At 44.1% G+C, this 25,780-nt stretch overlaps 1 protein-coding gene across 2 annotated transcripts in view; it reads right to left on the bottom strand.

The window, feature by feature from the left end:
• Window positions 1–25,130, bottom strand: part of prex2 (phosphatidylinositol-3,4,5-trisphosphate-dependent Rac exchange factor 2) — a 200,733-nt gene extending 175,603 nt beyond the window's left edge. The window contains exon 1 of one of the 2 annotated variants that reach the window (XM_036944101.1): window positions 24,573–25,130. In XM_036944101.1, coding sequence (XP_036799996.1) covers window positions 24,573–24,731 — 159 coding nt within the window. In that variant the 5' untranslated portion in view covers window positions 24,732–25,130. The remainder of the gene's footprint in view (window positions 1–24,572) is intronic. The other variant, XM_036944100.1, reaches the window with a different exon arrangement.
• Window positions 25,131–25,780: the final 650 nt, after the last annotated feature.

Raw genomic sequence — 25,780 nt, 5'->3', positions numbered from 1 at the left:
ATCCAATAAGTTGGCTTGTTTTGCTAGCTAGCCTAGGCTACTTCCAGACAAGACCTGGTTAGACTGTTTCAAGTTATCTAGAAGGGTAAGTGACTAACTGTACTGTTTTGGAAGAGTGAATGTACAAACACTGCCCATGTGCGAACACACACACACACACACACACACACACACACACGACACCAACATCAAAACACGCATTTCCTAATGAGGAGGATAGAAGCCGTCAGTTCCTCTTCAACAGTGTTTTTTTCCTCAGGAGGATAAAGAAGACTTGTGCTTGTCAACGAAATGGCTGCATCAGCTGCATCACTAAAGGGAACGGCCCACTGCTGCTATACCTCACTCTCAAACCAAGGTGCATGAATTGAAGGGGGGGGGGGGGGGGGGGGGGTTGGAATCTGATGAAGGCCACAGGCCATCATGATGGCTTTTAACAATAATCAGTTTGAACAGTTTTCCACTGTCCTCCCCGAGTTTCTGAATTTCTTCTTCAATGTAAGCTGCATCACTAACTCACAATGGACTGGGGCTTGGGTTAACCACACCAAGGGACCCTGGTTGAGCCAGCCTAGCATCACACCAGTCACAAAGGACTCAGGATCAGACGCATGCAGCCCAGTGATAGGGAACACATGTCCACATATCCTGCACTGTCTGTCTCGAACTCTCTAATCCTCGTATTCATTAACCAATGGCCGCTCCACTCCCAGGAGACACAGTGTTCTCCAGGAGCGGATGTCTTTCTGCAGGAAACCACTGTGTCTGGGAAAGGAACCGACCTGATCGCCGACCAAAAGCATACGTTATAACGGCTCCTCTACGGGACAGATGGCACCCTATTCCCTTTATAATCTACCACTTTGTGCACTATGTAGGGAGTAAGGTGCTATATGGGACTCAGCCCATGCCTATGGTTATGTGACCGCAGTCAAGGGACTGTCAGACGGGCAGACGTTCTCAATAAATACTCAAATACCAGGATGTAAGGGGACTTCCAGAGATATTCTTTACAAGAGTCTGTCTCGAGGTTCCGTTTGAAGGAGGTTCCTTTAGTTCAATAGACCACATCTGGTTTGGTTTTTGAGCAGAACCCGTTCCTTGGGGATGCACCCCAAATGGCATCCTATTCAGTGCACTACTTTTGACCAGTGCCCAAAGACCTCTGGTCAGAAGTAGTGAACTATGTAGGGTATATGGTGTAATTTGGGACGTATAGGCCATGGGCTCCATAGATGAGCTACAATAAGGTAAAGGTGAACTAAGGAGACAAACAGGGATATGCTGTACTTTCCATGGGAAACATTCTAGAAAAGTCAGAGGTCCCGTAAAAAACTACAAAAGGATGATTAGATTTGTATCAGTAACTAATAGAGATGCTGTAATGGTAGTACTTTCTGATAGTACAATATACTGCACTCTATCTGAACCACTAGGATATCCACAAAGACCAGAAAACACTGTTTTCAATGTAAAACATCAAACAGCTACTTTACTTTTGCACGCTCCCCCCCCCCTCAACAGTTTTAACCTAAATTGCGCTAACAGATGTTGAGGGTAGCTTTGTACTTGACTCAAACTCATTTCTGCAACATGGGAGCTTTTACATGTCTTCTTTCTAAAACTATTTGCAGCATTATTGTGTTCTGGCCTTCCTATTTAGCTCTCCATCTCTGCGTGGGAGGGAGAGTATTCCCATCCCAAAACTGACCATGTGTGCCGTTACATGGTGAAAGACGCCTCTCTTTATCCTTCATTCTCACACACACACACACAAAAGACAGAGTACATTAACACACTCCATACATCCAGCATCTCCCTCTTATGTTCTTTGTATCCAATCAGGTAGAAAAAACACGTTCATCTCCATCATGGTCCTGTTGTCCTATCGTTACATCACATTACTGGGAAGACGCGTTGGTGTTAGGAAGCAACCTGACTAACGGATTTCAAACCTGCATCCCAAATGGCAACCTATTCCCTACGCAGGTCACCACTTTTGACCAGGGCCCATATAGAATAGTGTTCCATTAGGGACTCCTTCCATGTGTTGTGCCAGAGTGGACCACAGTGTCCTTCTCTTCTCTGTTTCCCATAGAGACGCGGAGATAAAGATTTAACACAGGGAGTCAGCTCGCTAGTCTGTCGCCCATTCTAACCCCTAGCTCTGCTTAATAGAGGAGAGAGGAGAAGTTGAGGGGCCAGAGTTGTGTAACAGCCCATTCACACAAAGCCCTGTTGGCATTTAGTTCAGGAACTAGGCAGGTCTCAGACGGCCTGGCGCTCTTACGGTAAAGCGTTCTGTCGCCATAGAAATCACAGAACTCTGGAGCCTGACCATTCCTTTAGCTTCCCACCCTCCCCTCTCCTTTCTCTTTGTTGCATCCCAACTAATAAAGGAACGCGGTTCGACCAGGGTCAGTTTCATAGGTCTAGGCTAAACACCAATCTTGGTCCTAGGGAGTGACAGACAGGGTGTGAAGGCTTTTGGTTCAGCCCAGCACTAAAAACAACTATTTTAAATAATCATTTAAACTGTATCAAAGCAATGCCTCTATCAGTTCTGTTCCAGGTTTGTTACTGTTCAGATGTTAGTTCAGAACTTCAACCAATGTTCTATTGGCTTAAACTGTCCATAGAGAGCTCTGTGACTGGGAAATTCTACGGCCCAGGTCACAGGTGAGGTATAGTATATCGCATTTGATGAGATGAATGGACGCTTCATTCACAGACACTACTGTCCTGGGGAACTGGCCCTTTTGTCCTGACAGAGACCATTCACTGAGCTGCTCTTTGTTGTCCTAACTGGGCCAGTGGAAACAGCACGCACTTCCCACTTCCAGAGACAGAAACACATTACTCAGTAATTACTCAATCCATCTGCGACCGCTGAAACGTGAACACATCTAAGCCCGTCTCTTTTATCTGAGAAACAGCAGAGAGAGCTGTTGGGTATGGATAGTGTGCTGCGATAGACTGGGGGTGGTATTCAAAAAGCGTCTCAGAGTTGGAGTGCTGATCTCGGACCAGGTCCTCCACTGGCGATTCATTACAGTCTCAAACGCAAAACTGATCAGCATTCCTACTCTGAGACGGTTTATGAATACAAGCCCCAGACAATTACCATGCACTGTGTATTGAAATGCTCCCTTATTAACAGACAGAGAGAAGACAAAAGGCTCCGAGGCCCAGTGGTAGAGATACAAACAACAGGCTGAGTTTGTTTGGTGCATTTTCCTACACACCAGACCTGGGTTCATATACTATTTGAAATCATTTCAAATACTCTGAGCTTGTCAGGCTTAACGGACAAATAGAATAGTCCCAATACCATAAACCCTGCTCATTTGGCACTTCGGGCAGACTAGCGCAAACACTCAAAGTACTTGAAAGATTTCAAATGCCATTTGAACTCAGGTCTGCACCACACTGTCCAGTAGACTGAACCAGTGCACTGTGAAGACATGCCCCACAACGTGTTACGACCAGTTCAACCATACAAATCTGTTATTCTGGAACATAGAGGCAGAAAGTGTGTGTGTGTCTCTGTCTGTCTACTGTCCTCTTAACAAAGGAGAGCATGGTAAAGGCATGAAATCTGTGTCTGGTGGAAGAGAGAGAGACAACAGAGCGCGCGCACACACACACCACACCATTGACACAGAGACAACAGAGAGCTGGTGCAACAGACAGCAGATCAACTATCCTCACCTGCCTCTGTGTCCCAGTGCTGAGTGTATATGTGTGTGTGTGTGTGTGTGTGTGTGTGTGTGTGTGTGTGTGTGTGTGTGTGTATATATACAAGCATCAGTGGAGGTTGCTTAGGGGAGGACGGCTCATAATGATGGCTGGAATGGAGCGAATGGAATGGCACCAAACACCTGGAAGCCATGTTTGATGTATTTGATACCATTCCACAAATTCCGCTCCAGCCATTACCACTAGCCCGTCCTCCCCAATTAAAGTGCCACCAACCTCCTGTGGTGTGTATGCATGTTATTGTGTGTTTGTGTGTGTGCGAGCGTGCGTGTGTTATTGGAAGTTTGAACCGAGGCCTTGGTTTGTCTCTCCTCATGACAAGCCCACTCAAGGGCCTTGGGAGCTGTGTGTATGTGTGTTTGGCGGAAGTGATGCATTCACCATGGTTCCTGTTCAGGACTTTACTGCTGGGGCTATTTCGGTGTTCAATCTACTATACCGAGGTTGCATGGGAATTTACACAGGCCCACACACGGACACACACACACACACACACACACACACAAAGGTACCGCCGCAGACACACACATTTCACCCTGATGCCTAACCCACCACACCTGGGTGCATCTTCAGCAGTCAACCCTTTGTAACTCTATTATTCCCTCCATGAGCCACGAGTTTAACTTTACAGGGGCCGATAACACCACCAGGACCCATCCCCAGCTTCCCGCCAGTCATCCCAGACACACACACACACACACACACACACACCGTGCTTCTCCATCCAGTGGGAATATGTACAGGAAATTCAGACTATAAATAAAGCATGGAGGAATGTTAGTGCATCTGTCTGGGGAGCCACTAGGCCCATCTGCAAGGAGGGAGAGTGGCCCCAAATCCCTAAATAGTGCACCACTTCTGACCAGAGCCCCATAACAAGTAGTGCCCTATAGAGAGAATAGGGGGCGATTTGGGACCAGTTGTCCTCTGGTTTTTATTAATAACACAGAGCAGCAGGTCTTTTTATATGATCTTCTTTTATTGGGCAGAGAGAGAAAGAAAGGCTTGCCTGTCTCGGTGTACTTAATAACCCTTCATTAAAACAAATCACCCTGTCTGGGCGTGCTGTGCGGCTGTACGGCTGACAGACTGGTAAAGTTACAGTAAGACACCCACAAGAATATTATAAAACCTCAGACTAACTTTGGGAAAACGCTCTTTAACACAGACACGTTTGACTCACATACTGTAGTAGCCTTGCTGTACAGCAATATGGACTAACTTAGGTTTGGTCTGCGGCAGCCTAAATTACACCATAGCCTACAGAACCAAATAAAAAAATACATTTCAATACGTTAATGCCACCAGCCAGACTGCTTGTTCTGTGCGTGATGGGACCTGGGACCTGTTGGATCGGAGGGTGAGGGCTAGGGCCATTCCCCCCAGAAATATCCAGGAACTTGCAGGTGACTTAGTGGAACAGTGGGGTAACATCTCACAGCAAGAACTGGCAAATCTGGTGCAGTCCATGAGGATGAGATGCACTGCAGTACTTAATGCAGCTGGTGGCCACACCAGATACTGACTGTTACTTTTGATTTTGACCCCCCCTTTGTTCAGGGACACATTATTCAATTTCTGTTAGTCACATGTCTGTGGAACTTGTTCAGTTTATGTCTCAGTTGTTGAATCTTATGTTCATTAATATATTAACATGTTAAGTTAGCTGAAAATAAACACAGTTGACAGTGAGAGAACGTTTAGATTTGGCCTTGTGTTTTAGGTTGTTGTTCTGCTGAAAGGTGAATTCATCTCCCAGTGCCTGGTAGAAAGCAGACTGAACCAGGTTTTCCTCTAGGAGTTTGCCTGTGCTTAGCTCCAGTTCGTTTATTTTGTATCCTGAAGAACTCTCCAGTCCTTACAAGCATACCTATGACATGATGCAGAAACAACTACGCTTGAACATATGGAGAGAGATACTCAGTGATGTGTTGCATTGGATTTGCCCCAAACATAACACTTGGTATTCAGGACAAAAAATGTATTGCTTTGCCATATTCTTTGCAGTACTACTTCAGTGTCTTGCAAACAGGATGCATGTTTTGAAATATTTTTATCCTGTACAGGCTTCCTTCTTTTCACTCTGTCAATTAGGTTACTATTGTGGAGTAACTACAATGGTGTTGATCCATCCTCTAATTGGCCTCATGGTGAAAACCCTGAGTGGTTTCCTTCCTCTCCGGCAACTTTAAAAATATATATATTTCACCTTTATTTAACCAGGGAGGCCAGTTGAGAACAAGTTCTCATTTACAACTGCGACCTGGCCAAGATAAAGCAAAGTGGTGTGACACAAACAACAACACAAACATGGAATAAACAAACGTACAGTCAATAACACAATCGAAAAATCTATATACAGTGTGTGCAAATGGAGTACGGAGGTAAGGCAATAAATAGGCCAGTGTAGCGAAGTAATGACAATTTAGTAAGTTAACACTGGAGTGATAGATGTGCAGATGATGATGTGCAAGTAGAAATACTGGAAATACTGGTGTGCAAAAGAGCATAAAAGTAAATTAAACAATATGGGGATGAGGTAGGTAGTTGGATGGGCTATTTACAGATGGGCTGTGTACAGCTGCAGTGATGGGTAAGCTGCACAGAGAGTTGATGCTTGAAGTTAGTGAGGGAGATATAAGTCTCCAACTTCAGCGATTTTTGCAATTCGTTCCAATCATTGGCAGCAGAGAACTGGAAGGAAAGGCGGCCAAAGGAGGTGTTGGCTTTGGGGTGGACCAGTGAGATATACCTGCTGGAGCACGTGCTACGGGTGGGTGTTGTTATGGTGACCAGTGAGCTGAGATAAGGCGGACACTTTACCTAGCAGAGACTTATAGATGACCTAGAGCCAGTGGGTTTGGCGATGAATATGTAGCGATGGCCAGCCGACGAGAGCATACAGGTCGCAGTGGTGGGTTGTATATGGGGCTTTGGTGACAAAACGGATGGCAATGTGATAGACTGCATCCAATTTCCTGAGTAGAGTGTTGGAGGCTGTTTTGTAAATGACATCGCCGAAGTCGAGGATCGGTAGGATAGTCAAGTTTACTGTTTGGCAGAGTGAGTGAAGGAGGCTTTGTTGTGAAACAGGAAGCCGATTCTAGATTTAATTTTGGATTGGAGATGTTTAATATGAGTCTGAAAGGAGAGTTTACAGTCTAACCAGACACCTAGGTATTTGTAATTGTCCACATATTCTAAGTCAGAACCGTCCAGAGTAGTGATGCTAGTCGGGCGGGCGGGTGTGGGCAGTGATTGGTTGAAGAGCATGCATTTAGTTTTACTAGCGTTTAAGAGCAGTTGGAGGCCACAGAAGGAGAGTTGTATGGCATTGAAGCTCGTTAGAAGGTTAGTTAACACCGTGTCCAAAGAAGGGCCAGAGGTATACAGAATGGTGTCGTCTGCGTAGAGGTGGATCAAGGAATGACCCGCAGCAAGAGCGACATCGTTGATATATACAGAGAAAAGAGTCGGACCGAGAATTTAACCGTGTGGTACCCCCATAGAGACTGCCAGAGGTCCAGACAACAGGCTGAGCTAGGAGTTGGGAATGATTGCAGTATATTTTTTAGTGACTGGGTGTATTGATACACCACATTTGATACATCACATTTTTACTCCTGAACTTATTTCAGCTTACCATAACAAAGGGGTTGAATACTTATTGACGTTTCAGATTTTCCTTTTATATTAAATTTGTACAATTTCGAAAAACATAATTCCACTTTGACATTATAGGGTATTGTGTGTACGCCAGTGACAAAAAAAAATCAAAATGTAATAAATGTTAAATTCATGCTGTAACACAACAAATTGTGGAAACAGTTACGGGATGTGAATACTTTCTGAAGTTACTGTACACACGCCACACATACTCCACTGGTCGGTGCAATGACTAAGCAGAACTGTCAGTCTCCTCTCCAATCTCAGACAGGCAGCCTCCCAAGGATGACTGTCACTGGCCTGGATTGTTCATTTGATGACCATCCTGGCTCTCTAAACCCTTCAGTGGGGACAACAGGGGACAGGGACAACATGCTGCCATCCCACCCAGCAGGAGTAGAGGAGAGCTGGGACACAAGCCTTCCTCTAGTCTCTGGCTCTCTGGGACAGAACTAGACAGAGTTGGACCGAGTCAAATGGGGAAAATAATAACATCTCTGTCTTTTCTCTCCCTAGGCCCCACAGACAGACTGACTGCCAACAGGAAGAGAGAGAGAGAGAGAGAGAGAGAGCGAGAGAGACTGCCAACCAGAAGCTACTGGGGAGTGTCCTCCACCCCCTCACCCTCTTCCCCCTGTTCCCTCTCTTTCCATGGGGTCTGGGCTTCATGCCATTTTTGTATCTGTGAATGAACAGAGGGAGCAGTGGCCCTTCTCTAGCCCATTAAGAGGCAGTGCCACCATGCCAGCCACAAAACAAATGGACCCCTGCCTTTTAGCATTACCATGCCTACAAGTGACTCAAATGGCCAGAGCAGGAATGGCACCATTACTGGCATGACCAGAACATCAACTGACACTAGTTAAGAGTGTGGGTTTTCTCTCCATATTTTTCTATATCTTTTTTTTTTGTTGCTGAATTTCCCTTTAATTTTACTGGCCCTAACAAATATTCACACACACACACACACACACACACACACACACACACACACACACACACACACACACACCTGTGCCTGGTTAACTGCATGGATACAGGGATATGTTATCCTGACCTGGGTGGTTGGATCCTGGGTTAAAAGGTCCTCCACTGTCTGGATATGTCCTGTTCAACTAGTTTGACCTCTTCCAGAACCAACCCTGCCTCTTCAGTGCCTCAAGCATCACCGACACCACCCCTCAACTTTCACTACCTGGGTATGCATATATCTACATGGAAACTTCCTTAGCGTCTATCTTAGTCTGAGAGTCCTTCATTTAAGTTGCCTGGCCCAATTCGGACTCAGGGTTATAATGGTGTTAGGTGGGGGGGGGGGGGGAGAAGTGTAAGGGGAAAGAGTGACATCACATTCATGTTAATTTTTCATGGTAATTTTCAGACAATTACATCAACCTTTTACACAGTATGAATGAGATATTATTGGGCGTGCACGTCACGACTTCTGGTCCAATAAGGAGGTGAAAGGTCAGTGATACATTTAAGAGGATTCCTGGTAGTCTGGCTTTAAAATAAGGCGCCAGCCCAGTCGTGGGTACTTTACAGTCTGTGCCAATCGCCCCCATAGGGCTAAACAAGATAGGGGGAGGGTCGAAATAGGGGCAGGGTAGGGGAGATAGAGAGAGGAAGGAGGAAGAGATAGAAAGAGAGAGAGGGGGCATCTGCTCATCCAGAGACAAGGCCCCTGTGTCCGTCTCCCTCCACGACATCGCAGCCAAGTCCTTAATTAAAGAATTTAAGGGGGAAACAGAATTCCCTCTGTCTGTCTGACCTGTGTGGCTGTTGCAGAGAGACAGCGACAAACAGACAGACAGAGACAACAAACAGAGAGACAAAGAGAGAGAGAGAGTGCGAGACAGAGGACAGAGTGTAGTTTATTAGGATCTCCATTAGCTACTTCACATGCAGCAGCTACTCCTCCTGGGGTCCACATAAAACATACAAATACATGACAAAGTTTAGAACAGTTATAGACGAGGACATTCAATTCAAAATAAAAAAATGAAATAAGGTGTATATATTGGAAAGAGACAACAAAAATACAATTCACACACTATTCATATATACATGTTCATATACTCATATATACAGATATATAAGATCTTTAGAAAGACAAATGTTAAAGAGACTAGAAGAGAAGTAGTCAATGTCTCTTCAACCACGAAAGACTGTCAATGGTTTAGCCAGTAAGTGATAGCTTTGATCCTCGTTGACTCACAGTGGGTCATTTTGGCAGTACATATTCTACATAAGTGCTAGATTTATCAGTCACTAAGTTGAAACTTTTTAAGAGCTTTCTTAAAAAGGCTTCAAATAAACTGATAACATAAAAGTCCCACACTTATCGGTGTCAACGGACAAACGCCAGACTGCTTACACAGCTGAAATTCTCGCTGAGACAACTGATAACAACAGAAGTCATTTGAAGATCAAATCAAATCTGATTTGTCACATGCTTCAGAGACAACAGGTGTAGACCAACAGTGAAATGCTTACTCACGGTTCCATTTCCAACAATGCAGAGTTAAAGATATAAAATAAAAACTATGAATAGTGACATGAAAAATAAATACACAGTGAATAACAAATAAAAATAAAGAGTAAAAATAACATGGCTATATACAGGAGGTACCAGTACCAAGTTGATGTGCAGGGGTACGAGGTAATAACATGGCTATATACAGGAGGTACCAGTACCAAGTTGATGTGCAGGGGTACGAGGTAATAACATGGCTATATACAGGAGGTACCAGTACCAAGTTGATGTGCAGGGGTACGAGGTAATAACATGGCTATATACAGGAGGTACCAGTACCAAGTTGATGTGCAGGGGTACGAGGTAATAACATGGCTATATACAGGAAGTACCAGTACCAAGTTGATGTGCAGGGGTACGAGGTAATAACATGGCTATATACAGGAAGTACCAGTACCAAGTTGATGTGCAGGGGTACGAGGTAATAACATGGCTATATACAGGAAGTACCAGTACCAAGTTGATGTGCAGGGGTACGAGGTAATAACATGGCTATATACAGGAAGTACCAGTACCAAGTTGATGTGCAGGGGTACGAGGTAATAACATGGCTATATACAGGAAGTACCAGTACCAAGTTGATGTGCAGGGGTACGAGGTAATAACATGGCTATATACAGGGATTACCAGTACCAAGTTGATGTGCAGGGGTACGAGGTAATAACATGGCTATATACAGGGATTACCAGTACCAAGTTGATGTGCAGGGGTACGAGGTAATAACATGGCTATATACAGGAAGTACCAGTACCAAGTTGATGTGCAGGGGTACAAGGTAATAACATGGCTATATACAGGAAGTACCAGTACCAAGTTGATGTGCAGGGGTACGAGGTAATAACATGGCTATATACAGGGAGTACCAGTACCAAGTTGATGTGCAGGGGTACGAGGTAATAACATGGCTATATACAGGAAGTACCAGTACCAAGTTGATGTGCAGGGGTACGAGGTAATAACATGGCTATATACAGGAAGTACCAGTACCAAGTTGATGTGCAGGGGTACGAGGTAATAACATGGCTATATACAGGAAGTACCAGTACCAAGTTGATGTGCAGGGGTACGAGGTAATAACATGGCTATATACAGGGAGTACCAGTACCAAGTTGATGTGCAGGGGTACGAGGTAATTGAGGTAGCTATGTACCTATAGATAGATGTAATGTGACTAGGCAACAGGATAGATAATAGACAGTAGCAGCAGTGCATGTGGTGAGTGTGAAAGTGTGTGGTGTCAGTATGTATGTGTCTGTGTGGCGTCAGTATGCATGTGTGTGCATGAAATGTGTTTGTGTGTGTGTTTGTGTGTTTGTTGGGGTGTTGTTGTAAGTATGTGTGAGTGTGTGGGTAGAGTCCAGTGTGTGTGCATAGAGTCAGTGCAAGAGAGTTCGTTTTAAAAAGAGTCAATGCAGGTAGTCTGTATAGCCATTTGATTAGCTATCTTGCAGTCTTGTTTAGAGGTTTTATGGCTTGGGGGTAGAAGATGTTCATGGTCCAGTTGGTTCCAGACTTGATGTGTTGGTACCGCTTGCTGTGCGATAGCAGAGAGAACAGTCTGTGTCTTGGGTGGCTAGAGTCTTTGACCATTTTCGGGGCTTTCCTCTGACACCGCCTGCTAGAGGTCCTGGATGGCAGGGAGCTCGGCCCCAGTGATGTACTGGGTAGTACACACAACCCTCTGTAGCGCCTTGCGGTCGGATGCCAAGCAGTTGCCATATCAAGTGGTGATGCAGCCAGTCAAGATACTCTCGTTGGTGCAGCTGTAGAACTTTGAGGATCCGAGGGCCCGTGCCAAATTTTTTCAGCCTCCTGAGAGGGAAGAGGCATTGTCGTGCCCTCTTCACAACTGTTGGGGTGTATGGACCATGATAGATCCTTCGTGACGTAGACACCGAGGAACTTGAAGCTCTCGACCCGCTCCACTGCAGCCCAGTCGATGTGAATGGGGGCGTGCTCGGCACTCCATTTCCTGTAGTCCACATCAGATCCTCTGTCTTACGGATGTTGAGGGAGAGGTTGTTGTCAGGGAGTACAGGAGGAGACTGAGCACGCACTGCTGATGGGCCACCGTGTTGAGGGTCAGCGTAGCGGATGTGTTGTTGCCTACCCTCACCAACTGGGGGTGGCCCGTCAGGAAGTCCAGGATCCAGGTGTTCAGTCCCAGGGTCCTTAGCTTAGTGATGAGCTTCGAGGGCACTAGGATGTTGCTAGGCTGGCATTGCAGACGACTCTGCCATGTATTTCAACAGATGGGTCTAGGGGGTAGTACCCCATGCCCACAGTGAAGCGTGCCAGCATGCCAGCCTCGACATTTGAGCCCTTTGTAAGGGTGGATGATGCCAGATTCACAAGTGTCCTCTGTAGAAAGGTTGACTCTGACACCAAGTCAACCGTGGAGCGCCCATGAACTGGGTGGGCAGCTGGCAAAGCAAAACCAAAAGATACCCACTTCTCTACAAAGACCCACCTTTAAGTACAAGATGAGCCCCTAGACACACATATATATTTAGAGATGCCAGGGCATCTCTAAAGAGGCTGTGTGTTTCCATAGGATGTGGTGTGTGTGTGTGCGTGCGTGCGTCCGTATGTGTGTGAGATTGCTGGAGTCCTTGCACGTGCCTGTGTGTGTGTGTGTGTGTGTGTGTGTGTGTGTGTGTGTGTGTGTGTGACAGGAAACCTGTAGCACAATGTAAAGAAGGGGAGGGCCAGGAAGGAAGGAAGGAAGGAGATCCTGCTTGGGGAGAGGCAGGTCTGGCTGCATGACCACACAGAGACAAAAGCAGAGGAACTCACTCTGACACTCCAGAAAGACTTACCACCGAGGCTGCTTACAGTCACACAAGGGGAAGCAAAATATTCCATGCAAACACCACACATCATGCATTGGTATCATTTACACCTACATGACTCAAAATCACAAGTTAAATCACCAATCTACCACAGCTTATTCACAAGAGGGAGGGGGAAGATTCCCAGACCCAGAGACAAAATATATAGGATCTTCTTTAGACTGTATATGACAATATATAGGGTCTTCTTTTTGCTTGGATGACTGTAGTTAATCTAAGCCATAAATCTAAGCCATGTCTTCATTATCAATGTCTGCAGCTTTGAATCAATGACATTTTTGTAAATGTTTTTTTCCCACACAAAACATTCACAGACAAAAGACAACAGACAAACGTCAACGAAATCCCCCCTGCCCAGACCCTCACGCTCCCACTGCCTCAATCTCCACGGCTTGAAAGATTCCACATGACCTCAAACTGCACCACTCTGCCCTTTTCTGTCGCCCACACCCTTTCAATATTCAAATAATAATAATGAATTGGACTCTTCTACCGTCCCAATGATGGACATTCACTTGATTTCCAGTTTTTAAGCAAAAGTTTTCAAAATAATTGTCAAATAGAGTCGAACCCACTGGGTAGCTCACCGCACCCTCATATAACATATCTTGAAATATGTAGACAGGCAGATTAAAAGTCCATTTATATTGTAAAACTTCTGAAGGCCAACTTTCTAACTCTGCCCATAACTTTTGGACTTTATATCACTCCCAGAAGGCATGAATCACTGAGTCGTCACTGTTCATTTTACACTTAAGACATGACTCTGCCATTGGGCTGTAGAATTTGTGAATTGTGTCTCTTCTATAATAAATGATGTACATTCGTTTTTACTGGATTTAAGCATCCATTTTTGTTAATTGTCATTTTGTTAAAGTTTCAACATTCCCTACAACTCTTGCCAATATCAGTTATTTTTAGGTCTTGGTTCCAATAGTTCCTTTTTTTCTAAGAGATTGTCAGTTGGATATGCATTCTGCAAGGATTTATAGAAAACTTACCTATCATACGAGTATTCTTTTCTGTGTCAAATAGATTTCAGATCAACATTTTGTGTTATAAAACTTAAGTTGCAAAATGTCTTTGAAAATGTCTATCTGGGTTAGTCCAAAATGGCTTTTTAATTCTGTCATGGAAATAATTGTATTTCCTGTCATTTATGGTTTCTATGCCTTTAGTTTTCTATGTGGGCCAATTTATCTGTGAATTCTGAAAAGCTATCTAAAGATTGTTCCATAGGGGTGTGTTTTTAGGGAGTGATAGTGGTTCTTTTAGAATATGTTTAATTTTCTTCCATATTGTTATAGTGTTCTTAACTATGAAGTTGTTCATGTTCTTAGCTCTGTCCTTTGAAAACAGACACATGAAAAGATTCCGGGGATGAGCATGTTCATCTTCAATATGTACTGTACCCACTGTTAACAACAGTAAAATCCTTGGGTGGCGTGTTGATACAACTCCAAGGCTGGAAGTTTCATCCCATACTGTTATTTATCTTCTTGCTCTTTTGCACCCTAGTATCTCTACTTGCACATCATCATCTGCACATCTATCACTCCAGTATCAATGCTAAATTGTAATTATTTCGCCTTTATGTCTTATTTATTGCCTCACCTCCCTACTCTTCTACATTTGCACACACTGTACATAGAGTCAATAACACTAGAAAAATCTACGTTTGTTTATGTGTAACTCTGTGTTGTTGTTTTTGTCGCACTGCTTTGCTTTATCCTGGCCAGGTCGCAGTTGTAAATGAGAACTTGTTCTCAACTGGCCTACCTGGTTAAATAAAGGTGAAATAAAAACACAAAAGGTTAAAACCACCCTCAGAATTTGGGAAATGAAAAACGTTCCTTTATACTATGAGTTGTCTTATGGCCGAGTATACTTCATTAAAGAATGTCTTCGGTGGGGTACACCTGTGTGTAGATTGATGAGGGACATTTTTTGGGATCCATTTTAGAATAAGGTTGTAACGTAACAAAATGTGGAACAAAGTCTAGGTGTCTGAAAACTTTACGAAAACACTGGATAAGCATCCTAAGTATTGAACATTGGTCCACTTAAAGGATTGCTGTAGATCATGAGTTATTATTTTTCTAATTGCCATTGTCTGTTTGGTTCTACATTAATTTTACGAGGCAGGCATTGTTTTCTCAATATTAGTCAGGTATAATATTGGAGATCATCTGCAAATAAGTTTAGTTTATATTTATGTTTACCCATACTGATAACTGTTACGTTTGGGTCCTGTCTAATTCTTTCTGCAAGCTGTTCAATTACCAGTGCACAGGAGGAGGGAGACAGGACATCCCTGTCTTGTACCCCTTTCTAAAGCAATTTCATCAGATAATGCATTATTTTTGTACATTTTTACTTTAGAATATGTACATAAGATTTTTTATTAAATGTATTATTTGAGCTGGAAAGTTGAAGGCATCCAAAGTTTTGAATAGAAAAGGCCATTCACGACGGTTGAAAGCCTTTTCGGCATTAACAGCCATTATTGATAAATCTACATCTTGTTTTGTAGCATACTGTATTATACTGAAACATGTTCTTTGTTTGTAATAGGGGTGTGAACGTTTAAACCAAGTTAGGATCCTTAACGTTAAGAAAAATCCTAAAAACAATGTTTTTCCCCCACATAATTAAAACCACAGTGCAGGGCCTCCTGGGTGGTGCAGCAGTCTAAGGCACTAAATCGCAGTGCTTGAGGCACCACTACAGACCCGGGTTCGATCCCGGACTGTGTCACAACCGGCCGTGACCGGGAGTCCCATAGGGCGGCGCACAATTGGCCCTGCGTTGTCCGGGTTAGGAGAGTTTGGCCAGGGGGGCTTTACTTGGCTCATTGCACTCTAGCAACTCCTTGTGGTGGGCCGGGCGCCTGCAGGCTGACTTCAGTCATCAGTTGAACAGTGTTTCCTCCGACACATTGGTGCAGCTGGCTTATGGGTTAAGCGAGCGTGTGTTAAGAAGAGCAGTTAGGCGGGTCATGTTACGGAGGACGCATGACTCAACCTTCGCGTCTCCTGAGCCCGTCAGGGAGTTGCAGCGATGAGACAAGATTGTAATTGGATCGCAATTGGATATCACAAAAAGGGAGTCAATTATTTTTTTAATTCACAGTGCAGTTATGATAAAACATTATTTTCTGTGTTATTGCCTAACTAGACTATATGGCTATGAAGGCCTGGGGAAAGTTGTGTCATTTAAATAAAACCAGAGAGGAAGAATTTGTGAGGCATGCAAGACAATTAAGGCATTGAGAGATGCAGATTACGATGACATATGCGCACGGTTCTGCCTGCCCATCCTCTCTCCCTGGCCTGCCTGCTCTTTCTCTTCTACATCTTCTTCTAGATGTAATAACCCTGAAGATAGAAAGCTGTAGGATCAGTCAAGCTGTTATTTAATTCATTTCTATAGAAGCTATTAAAATGTCTATTTATCTTAAATAATTATAACTGGTTTGACATGTGCAGTTGAAGTCGGAAGTTTACATACACTTAGGTTGGAGTCATTAAAACTCCAGAAAATGATGTCTTGGCTTTAGAAGCTTCTGATAGGCTAATTGACATAATTTGAGTCAATTGGAGGTGTACCTGTGGATGTATTTTAAGGCCTACCTTCAAACTCAGTGCCTCTTTGCTTGACATCATGGTAAAATCAAAAGAAATCAGCCAAGACCTCAGAAAAAAAAGTCTGGTCATCCTTGGGAGCAATTTCCAAATGCCTGAAGGTACCACGTTCATCTGTACAAACAATAGTACGCAAGTATAAACACCATGGGACCACGTAGCCGTCACACCGCTCAGGAAGGAGAAACATTCTGTCTCCTAGAAATTAATGTACTTTGGTGCGAAAAGTGCAAATCAATCCCAGAACAACAGCAAAGGACGTTGTGAAGATGCTGGAGGAAACAGGTACAAAAGTATCTATATCCACAGTAAAACGAGTCCTATATCGACAACCTGAAATGCCGCTCAGCAAGGAAGAAGCCACTGCTCAAAAACCGCCATAAAAAAGACAGACTACGGTTTGCAAACCTGACAACAAACCTGACTCAGTTACACCAGCTCTGTCAGGAGGAATGGGCCAAAATTCACCCAACTTATTGTGGGAAGCTTATGAAAGCTTCCCCAAAACTTTTGACCCAAATTTAAAGGCAATGCATGTAAACTTCTGACCAACTGGGAATGTGATGAAAGAAATAACAGCTGAAAGAAATAATTCTCTCCACTATTATTCTGACATTTTACATTCTTAAAATAAAGTGGTGATTCTAACTGACCTAAGACAGGGAATTTTTACTTGGATTAAATGTCAGGAATTGTGAAAAACTGAGTTTAAATGTAGTTGGCTAAGGTGTATGTAAACTTCCAACTTCAACTGTATTCTTTTTGTGAGGCCTCAGAGGTGTTTACCAGGTTTATTTACAATAAAATAAATAGCACACTTTATTTGAGTTTAACCTGTAGTTGTTGGCTCTCTTCAAATGTAAAAGATCATATTCCTACTTAAATTCCCCAAAATAAATAATTAACTTATCATTCTCCTGATGTACACCTTAAAAGCATCCCAAATTATTTTAAGGGTTGGCTTTTCTCTGTCGTATATGTCAACATTTGTAATGGCAAAGGTCTTTATTATTCTGTTTACGCATTTAATACATTTTGGGTCATGAAGATGCACTCTGTTCATTCTCCATATTCTGTCACTAAGTGTATTTTATTTTGGTGTAATTAAGCATGATACAGGAGAATGATCCAATATCACTATATCATAATAGTTCAATTAAATAAAATCTTAATTTGTGAAAAAATTTTAAATTTCTCATTCTCTAAGAGCTAACGAATAAAACCTCACTGAAAAGTCAGAAGGTAAATCCCCAAGCCACACGGGAAAAAGAGATAGGTATTTACTTAATTAGCCCTGTCCAACATTTGAATTGATAAGGGATCTAGATGTGCACCTAGTCTCCACTCTCTCCACTCCAGTGCTCTGCTCTACCAGATAGTTAATCCCTGCAATCATTCAGCTCTGCCAACAGAGACACATTTAGTCTAGCGCTCAGGTTAGGTTCCAAACACACACACACACACACACACACACTAGGGATGGACTCACAACCAATCAGAATGACTCAAATGCACATTGCAGAGGTAAACAGCAGAGTTTCTGCTTTTCTTCGATAGTTTGGCTAACAGCAACTACGAAAGAGAAGTCTGATTTTCGCAATGATAGAACTGATTCAGTTACAAAAAAATATTTTCTGGTGAGTGTTTTGCATTGTTCTGTGTCAGGTATTATGGAAACTCCATTAGGTGAGTGCCTGTGATTGCTATTTGAAGTGGGGGAAATAGGACTTCCTGGAGGGCTAAATGCCCAGCAGTATGTTAGCTCAATGCACCGTTACAAAAACTACATTCAAAAGTTGGTTTATTAAAATTAGAATTTCAAATGGTATATCCTTGCAGGTCAAAATGATTCACGGATAATGTCATTTAACAACGCTTGTTCATTATTAAAATAGGCCTACAAAATGTTTTCAAAAATGAACATGAATTCATTTGAATATTAACGTTTGTTCGGATATTCGATTAACCGTGCCCATCCCTAGTTTGCACGCGCACACACACAAACAAAAAAATCAGACAGGAATACACACAACAGACTTGGAAACACTCCAACTACACACACAACAACTATGGGAAATAAACTTGGGTGGTGATTACATGCTCCTGAACCAGCAGAGTTATGATGAAACCAGTCTATTTATGCCTTGGTTGGTTGGTCGGTTCATTGGCCGGTGTGAGATTAGAATGCAGACAGAGATACCTGCTGCAACTCTTCAGGGCCTCAGAAGGAGGACGGACAGAAAGAAAAGAACCACACAATGTTTTCGCTGTTTTCACACACTGGAGACACTGACCCAATAGAATAAAAAAAGAGAGGACAGGAGAAAAAACATATATTCTTTCTCTCACAATCTCTGTGCGCACACACACACTCAGATAAAGACACACAGTGTGTGTAACAAGCCTGCTCTAAACCTTGGGAGAAGAGGCTCTGGGCAGAGCTGAGGATAAGATAGAATAAGATAAAGGGATAGAGGGAGGGAGGGAGGATAAAAAAAATCCCCCCCCCCATGAGAACAAATCCTCTGGAAAAGAACCAGCCCTGTGTGTGTGTGTGTGTGTGTGTGTGTGTGTGTGTGTGTGTGTGTGTGTGTGTGTGTGTGTGTGTGTGTGTTTTTGTCAGGCCTGCCTGATTAGAGAGATAGAGATCTTAATGATGCTGCAAGTAGCACTGGAAAAATACAACTCTCCTTGTCAACAAAGGCTGTGTCTCAAATGGTACCCTTTTCACTATGTAGTGCACTTGACCTATAGGCCCTAGTCAAAAGTAGTGCACTATATAGGGAATAGGGTGCCATTTGGGATGCATGTTAATAATGGACGGAACATATGCAGCCGGTGGGACGGCAGGGTGGAGAGAAGAGAGAGAGAGAGAGATCCATTAGCTATGGTTTGGTCCAGTGAGAGTAAAGGGGTGAGAGGGTTGCAGATGAGAGGGGTCATAGGTGAAAGTGGGAGATGGAAAGAGACGAGCAGGGGGGGGAGAACGGAGGGAGAGGTGACAGTATTAGGTAGAGTGGGGGGGGGGGGGGGGTATGGGTGAGCAGCAGGGGAGTTAGAGGTTTCATCAAGAGGGGCAGGGGGTGAGAAGGTGAGAGGGGTAGGGGGGTCAGTCTTAGGGCCCTGGGTGATGAGGAGCTACGTGATGTGTGAAGTCAGTGTGCCTATGGGTAATAAACAGGACTGATCCGTTCCTCTGCACTCTCCACGACGTGTGAGTGTTTTCCTATCTGAGCAGTAGCACACGTTAGCGTGCGTATGTTTTAATCCGAACGCATGCATGTGTTTTGATTGAGTAGGGACACACTGTATGTCGACATCGTCTGTTGCCGTTTCCAGAACACCAGGGGGCTGGTGGGTCAGGAGGGGGAACGGGGGAGGAACTTAGTGAAGTCTTCAGATTAACCGACAGGAAGGAGAGGAGAACAAGAGGTCACGACACTGGGGTCACTGGATGTCCGTCCAGAGGATATGGAGCCCCCATCCAAATGCGCACACATACACACACCGTGCTCACCACTGGTCATGTGTGACACACAAAAACAAGATCACCAGCCTGACAGCACGGTAAACAAACCCAACACAGATTGAGAGAGAGAGATCCGCGTCTGTGTTTTCCTCATCAGCCCTGTTTCCCCGTCTCAGCTCAAAAACGTTCTGATTTACAAGCTTTAATTAATATCAAACTACCGCAGGTTTAGCTTTATGGCTTTTCACTGAAGGGAAATGTACTCCGCGGACGACCAAATATACACAGAGATAAAATAAAGACGTTGATAGAGAGATGAATTATTGAAAAGCCTGCATGGAAAAGTGATTCAGTCAGAGTTTATTGAGTCACATTTAGTTTCACGTCAAATCTCGTTTTACGAGTGGGATTATCAAGGTTTTAAAAACATTACATTTAGGTGGTCAATTTATGGTTCTTTGCGGTTCCACAAGCTGTCGCAGCGAGAAGGGGGAGGAAAGGAGGGAGGGTTGCAGAGAAAACCACTAACACAGCAGAGCCTAGGGGAATGTATTACACAGAGAGTTGCTTCTTTGCCTGCATCCTAAATGGCACCCTATTCTCTACAGAGCCCTATGGACCATGGTCAAAAGTGCATTATAAAGGGCATAGGGTGCCATTTGAGACGCAATCCTACAAGTCTCACAGAAAAGGCTTCCCTTCTCTCCCTCACGACACCCTCTCACTGAAGTGCTTATCGTGCAACGGAGTGGGTTTCATTGTCCCCCTCGCTCAAAACCAAAACTGTCAACAATGCCACGGTCACAGCCAGGCCTCCAGAGTACCCAGTAACACAAAAACACCTGCCGCAAGAGGAGAAGCACGGGACGCAATCACCAGGAGAGTTTAGTTTACACTCAGTTTACCTTTTCATCCATCCCTTGTTTCCTTCAACCAGATATTTTTTTTGAAAGACCATGTCATTTTCTTGTCCCTAAGTTGTCCAGAATAAACATGGGCTGTGCCACTAATGGCACCCTATTCCCTGTGGGCCCTGCTCATTTGAGAAACCTCTCTAAAGAGGACCGGGGACAACATTAAAAAGTATCCCATGTCGTTTTCCACTGCCCCAGGCCCCAGCTGTAGATAGTGTACTGTGGTTTATTGTATTGTGAAGCCAGGCAGGTCGTGTTAGGGTTCAGTAGTTAGGCAGTGGTCCGAGTCCCAAATGGCACCCTATTCCCCTATATAGGGCTCTAGTTAAAAGTAGTGCACTATGGAGGGGATAGGGTACCATTTGGGATGCAGTAGCGAGAAGCCTTTAGTTTCCTCTGAGCTGAACTCCAGCAGGCAGCTAGCTACTGGCCGGACGGTGTTTTCATTGTTCCCCTGCAATTCTTAACCTCTCAGGAATTCCTGCCTCTACCAGGAAATATGGTTTACAAGAACAGGCACCAAGCCTAGGCATCCACGTCACTAACCTAACCCTGTTTCCCCCACCTGCACCCTCCTGGTAATGTCTTCCCCTTTGCCCCCTTATACTCCTTTTCCCCCTGGCAGATCCTCCTGGCTCATCCCTCCGGAGTCAGACCGCGACCCCCAAAACAGTCACACATGCCCTCTTGGACCAGAGTCTGAAACTGTCTGCCTGTGTTTCCCAAATTGCAGCCTATTCCCTATAGTCAGCTACTTTTGACCAGGGCGCATAACCCCTGGCCTGTGTTGAGTAAGAGATGGATATTTGGATGTTAGACATCGATAATCCAGATAATACCAGACCCTTCATGTGAAAGTTCCTCTCAGATTTCCTGCGGTGCAAAAAGGTGTGCGGGCTGGTGAACTTCAGTTCTTTCTCAAAGCCACGTGACGAGAACATGGATTGTTACTGCAGAGTTGAGGACCTCAAGGATCAGATGCTTGGATGAAGTATGTGTGTTTCTAATGAAGAGCATCAGATGAAAATGATCAGTCAGGGCTCTCTCACTTCCCAGCCCCAGGGGTGTTATTTCACCCCCAGATGATGACACCCCCCCCCCACACACATGATAAGAGTGACGAGGAGAAGTAGGCTCATCTCTTTCTCCCTCCCTCACCATGTCTCAGAGAGGGCACCTTACCTTTCATCAACATCATATGAACCTCTCAGCTTGAACATATTCAGGCCTTGGAGATGGCAAAATGTTACTTGTTTACCACTGAACTGTAAAGCTACAGTAGTTTGGTTGAGCAAATGCGAGGCTGCTTAAAGGAAATATATATGAAAAATGTCATAACTACTTGGAAAAATAGCATAGATAGAAGTATCACTATCGATAACACTGACACATAAATAAACAAATGTTTGATTTCCTGCCAGTGCTTTAGAGCCAGCTCCTTGAATGAATCCCAGTCACAGCACCATAGGGGGGGGCGGAGGCAGGGGTTGCATTCCCAAAAACACAGGACAGAGAGAGGACACTCCCATGCTATTTGTGATTCCCAGATGGCACCCTATTCCCTACTTAGTGTGCTACTTTTGACCAAAACTTGTGCACTATGTAGGGAATGGGGTGCTATTTGGGACATAACCATTGCCTCTATCCATTCCATTCTATCTCAACCCAATTATGGAATGATGGTGGGATGTTTTCTAGGAAGAGACTATTCCAGAAGGATTGCTCTGTATCAAGCTAAAAGTAATTCCTAGTTCCTCGTCTCCCCTCCCGCCCTCTCTCCTACACCCCCCATCCCACATTTCTCCCTCGATCCCTCGCTCTCCTTCCCTCCCAACATCCCCCTCTCTTTCTCTCCCTCCCTCCATCCATCCATCCCTCTCTCCTTCCCTCCCTCCAGTCCATTGGAGCCATCTGTGGAGCAGAGGGATGGAGGGAGGGAGAGAAAGAAGGAAGGGATTGAAGGAGGGAGAGAAGAAGGCATAGAGGAAGAGGAATGTCTACATACAGAACATGTGGTCTGGGAAATAACCTTCTTAATGACACACAACACAGTGCCTCCAGCCCCCACCCCCACCCCCACCATACAGGGAAAGGAAAGCAAAGTCTTGGGAAAGTAATGTGGGGGGGAGCCATGGTGGTCAGAATACACAGACACCGTCTAGATCTGGAGCCGTATGTATCAAGTGTCTCAGTGTAGGAGTGCTGATCTAGCATCAGGTCCCTGTTAGTGTCCATGTAATCGTATTCATTGTGATCTTAAATGCAAAACTGATTCTGAATCAACACTCCTACTCTGAGACGCTTGATACATATGGCCCCTATCCTGAGTCTGACCAGTGGTTACCTCCCGGGTTGTAAATGACAGGTTGAAAAGCTTTCTTCACATGCATGCAGACTTAATAACACAGTCATAATCACAAGTTATGAAAAGGCCCAGAGTTTTCCTGTTCGGATCTCCTTAGAAAAACTCCCAGACCTTGCTTATGTATTAAGTCACCTTCGCTGTCATTAACGTGTCTAGCCAAACATTGTCTAACAAAGTGAGACATAAATTACTCTACAGACAATTCATTTACATTTAGAAAATATGCTAACAGCTTTCTCAAGTTGCCTCGCATGCATAGACGGGCATCCAAGACCCAGTGTGCATTTTTAAACAGCAGTGGCTTTCCGTCCTTCCTGCCTTTGAGCCTGCCTGTTTTCTTAGTAACGCCATTAAGCTGACAGAATGTCATTCTTATGGCCCAGCCAAGTCCTGCATTACCGTTCAGGCCAGGCAGCATCGGGGAGTCCACTCCAGACACACACACACACACACACACACAGTGGTGTGCAAGAGAACAGCTGTGTGCCAGTACGGGTGGTTTTGATTTTAGGTCCACCTGTGTCTCTGTTGGCACCTGTTTTTGTGTGTGTATTGGTTCAGCTTTTGGCAAAGAGCTCAACTCCCAGGTATTTGCTGTAGAGGTTTTCAGACCACTTTTATGGCTGGTATGAGAATCACAATATAATCATCTTCCAAGTTCGATTGATCACCCAGACACTGTGTTCAAGCCACATTCACATTGCATGAAACTTGCAAAGTCCCAGGGAAACGTATAGTTCTAGCGGGTTAATATTTAACTGTGTATTATTTGTAGACACTTAGATATCAGAAAAATAGGCCTGCATCTAAATCTCTCAGTGGAGTCTTGTTACAATAAAGGAAGCCTTGTCTTTTAAGTAGCAAAAAAATGATTATAAAGTTGTATTATTGAAAGAATCTGCGAATAGGATTAAACAGTCACACTGGTCTCAGAAAGTCACAGAGAAGAATGCCTTCCTTTATCCCGTCAAAGTTGCTGCTTTCCTAATTTCTCACACTTAATCTGAAAAGGTAATCTCCTTTGAGAAGAGGCCTCGGCTACAAACTCTGCAGGAAAGAGACATATGCGGATTTTCTGCTGGTAAACCCTCAACTGCGCTAGATAATGAAACAGTGGCTTACTCTGAGATTGACAAAATTATAGTTTGAGTTTCACCATCAATGAGATTGACAGGCAATGCACGACTCTGGTTTTGAGGTGAACCGCATGAGTTCTGCTGCTTGGGAGTCGGAGGACTCCTATACCCCTTGCATAATAAATAGGCACGTTTGTTGTCTGAACCTGTGAGATTTCCTGCAGCAAGCGAATATATCTGGGAGATATTAAATAGGCTACTTCATTAAATAATACAACTTTATGAACTCACTGAAAGGAACTCGAGTGTCCCGACATAATCCCGTTCAGTCTTCAGAAGTTCGTTCAAAACACACACTCTCAGACGTAGCTGTTTCTCCAAATCTTTCCCGCTTTCGCCTTTCCCGTGTTCTCCTTTGCTTTCATCAGTCATGGTGATAACGCAATTCATGAAGGCGATATATTGTCTGCGGAGCGTTTGGTATTAAAAAGTTTAATTCAATTGTTGCCGGAAAAAAGTTTGCAACATGGTTTAAAAGTGGAGGTGAATCTCCATTCACTCACTCACTGCGGTGCAAACGCACTCAGTCCAATGAATAAAAGGCCCTTTATAACACACTGTACGAAACAGCCAAAACAAAAAAAATCAATTTGACAACTTCGCCGCTATAAACGCTCAAATTTCACGATCAAATGCGGAGACCCTCGCTTAGTTTCACACGCCTGCCTGACTGAGAGAAAGGAAAGCTGTGAAACACAACAGCGGTACGCCTCTGGACATCAGTCAAACTATTTGACTCCTGTTTAGACCTTCATCCCAGTTCCAGCCTCCTAACTCGTTCTCGCTCCTCCACCCATAGAGATAGTTAGACGACGCAACAGTGTATATGTCGTATTGTGGAGTCTATGAGCAGTGGCAGGGCCAACTCCATTTTAAAATAGTACATTTTCTTCTTCTACAATTTCTATGGGATTGTAAACAAACTGAAAGGGTGCATACTACCACCTGGAGTGTGTTGTTTGAAATGGTATGAAGCCAAGGTTGGTGATTTACTACAAACGTGGAATGTTTTCTCACAAGTATAACTAATTGGCTGACCCCCCGATGACCTGGATGAAATTATGTCATCCTTCCTTAACCAATAGAAAGTCCCACCCAGTTGACTAATTCAAAATGGTGAAAGTCCTCAATTGCGCTGATAAAATAGGCTTTTGTGCACTAGAGTCCTCTATCTAGCTCTATGCTTCCACCCAACCACCACCACTGAGAGGACAGGAAACCAACCCTGGGAATGGCCGCCAGGAGACCCAGGTTATGTCCCCAATGACATGTCCCTAATGGCACTCTATTCCCTACACAGTGCACTACTTATGACCAGGACCCATAGTGCACTAAATAGGGATTAAGGTGTCCTTTTGGAAACAACACAGCCTGCTACCTTCAGACCAACAGTATGGAGGGGAAATGTTCATGGGATGCATGGTAGAGGTATAACACTA

Source organism: Oncorhynchus mykiss, chromosome 15, assembly GCF_013265735.2.
Source record: "Oncorhynchus mykiss isolate Arlee chromosome 15, USDA_OmykA_1.1, whole genome shotgun sequence".
Lineage (NCBI taxonomy): Eukaryota > Metazoa > Chordata > Actinopteri > Salmoniformes > Salmonidae > Oncorhynchus > Oncorhynchus mykiss.
The sequence above is the reverse complement of the archived record's forward strand: the minus strand, read 5'-3'. Positions and strand labels throughout refer to the sequence as shown.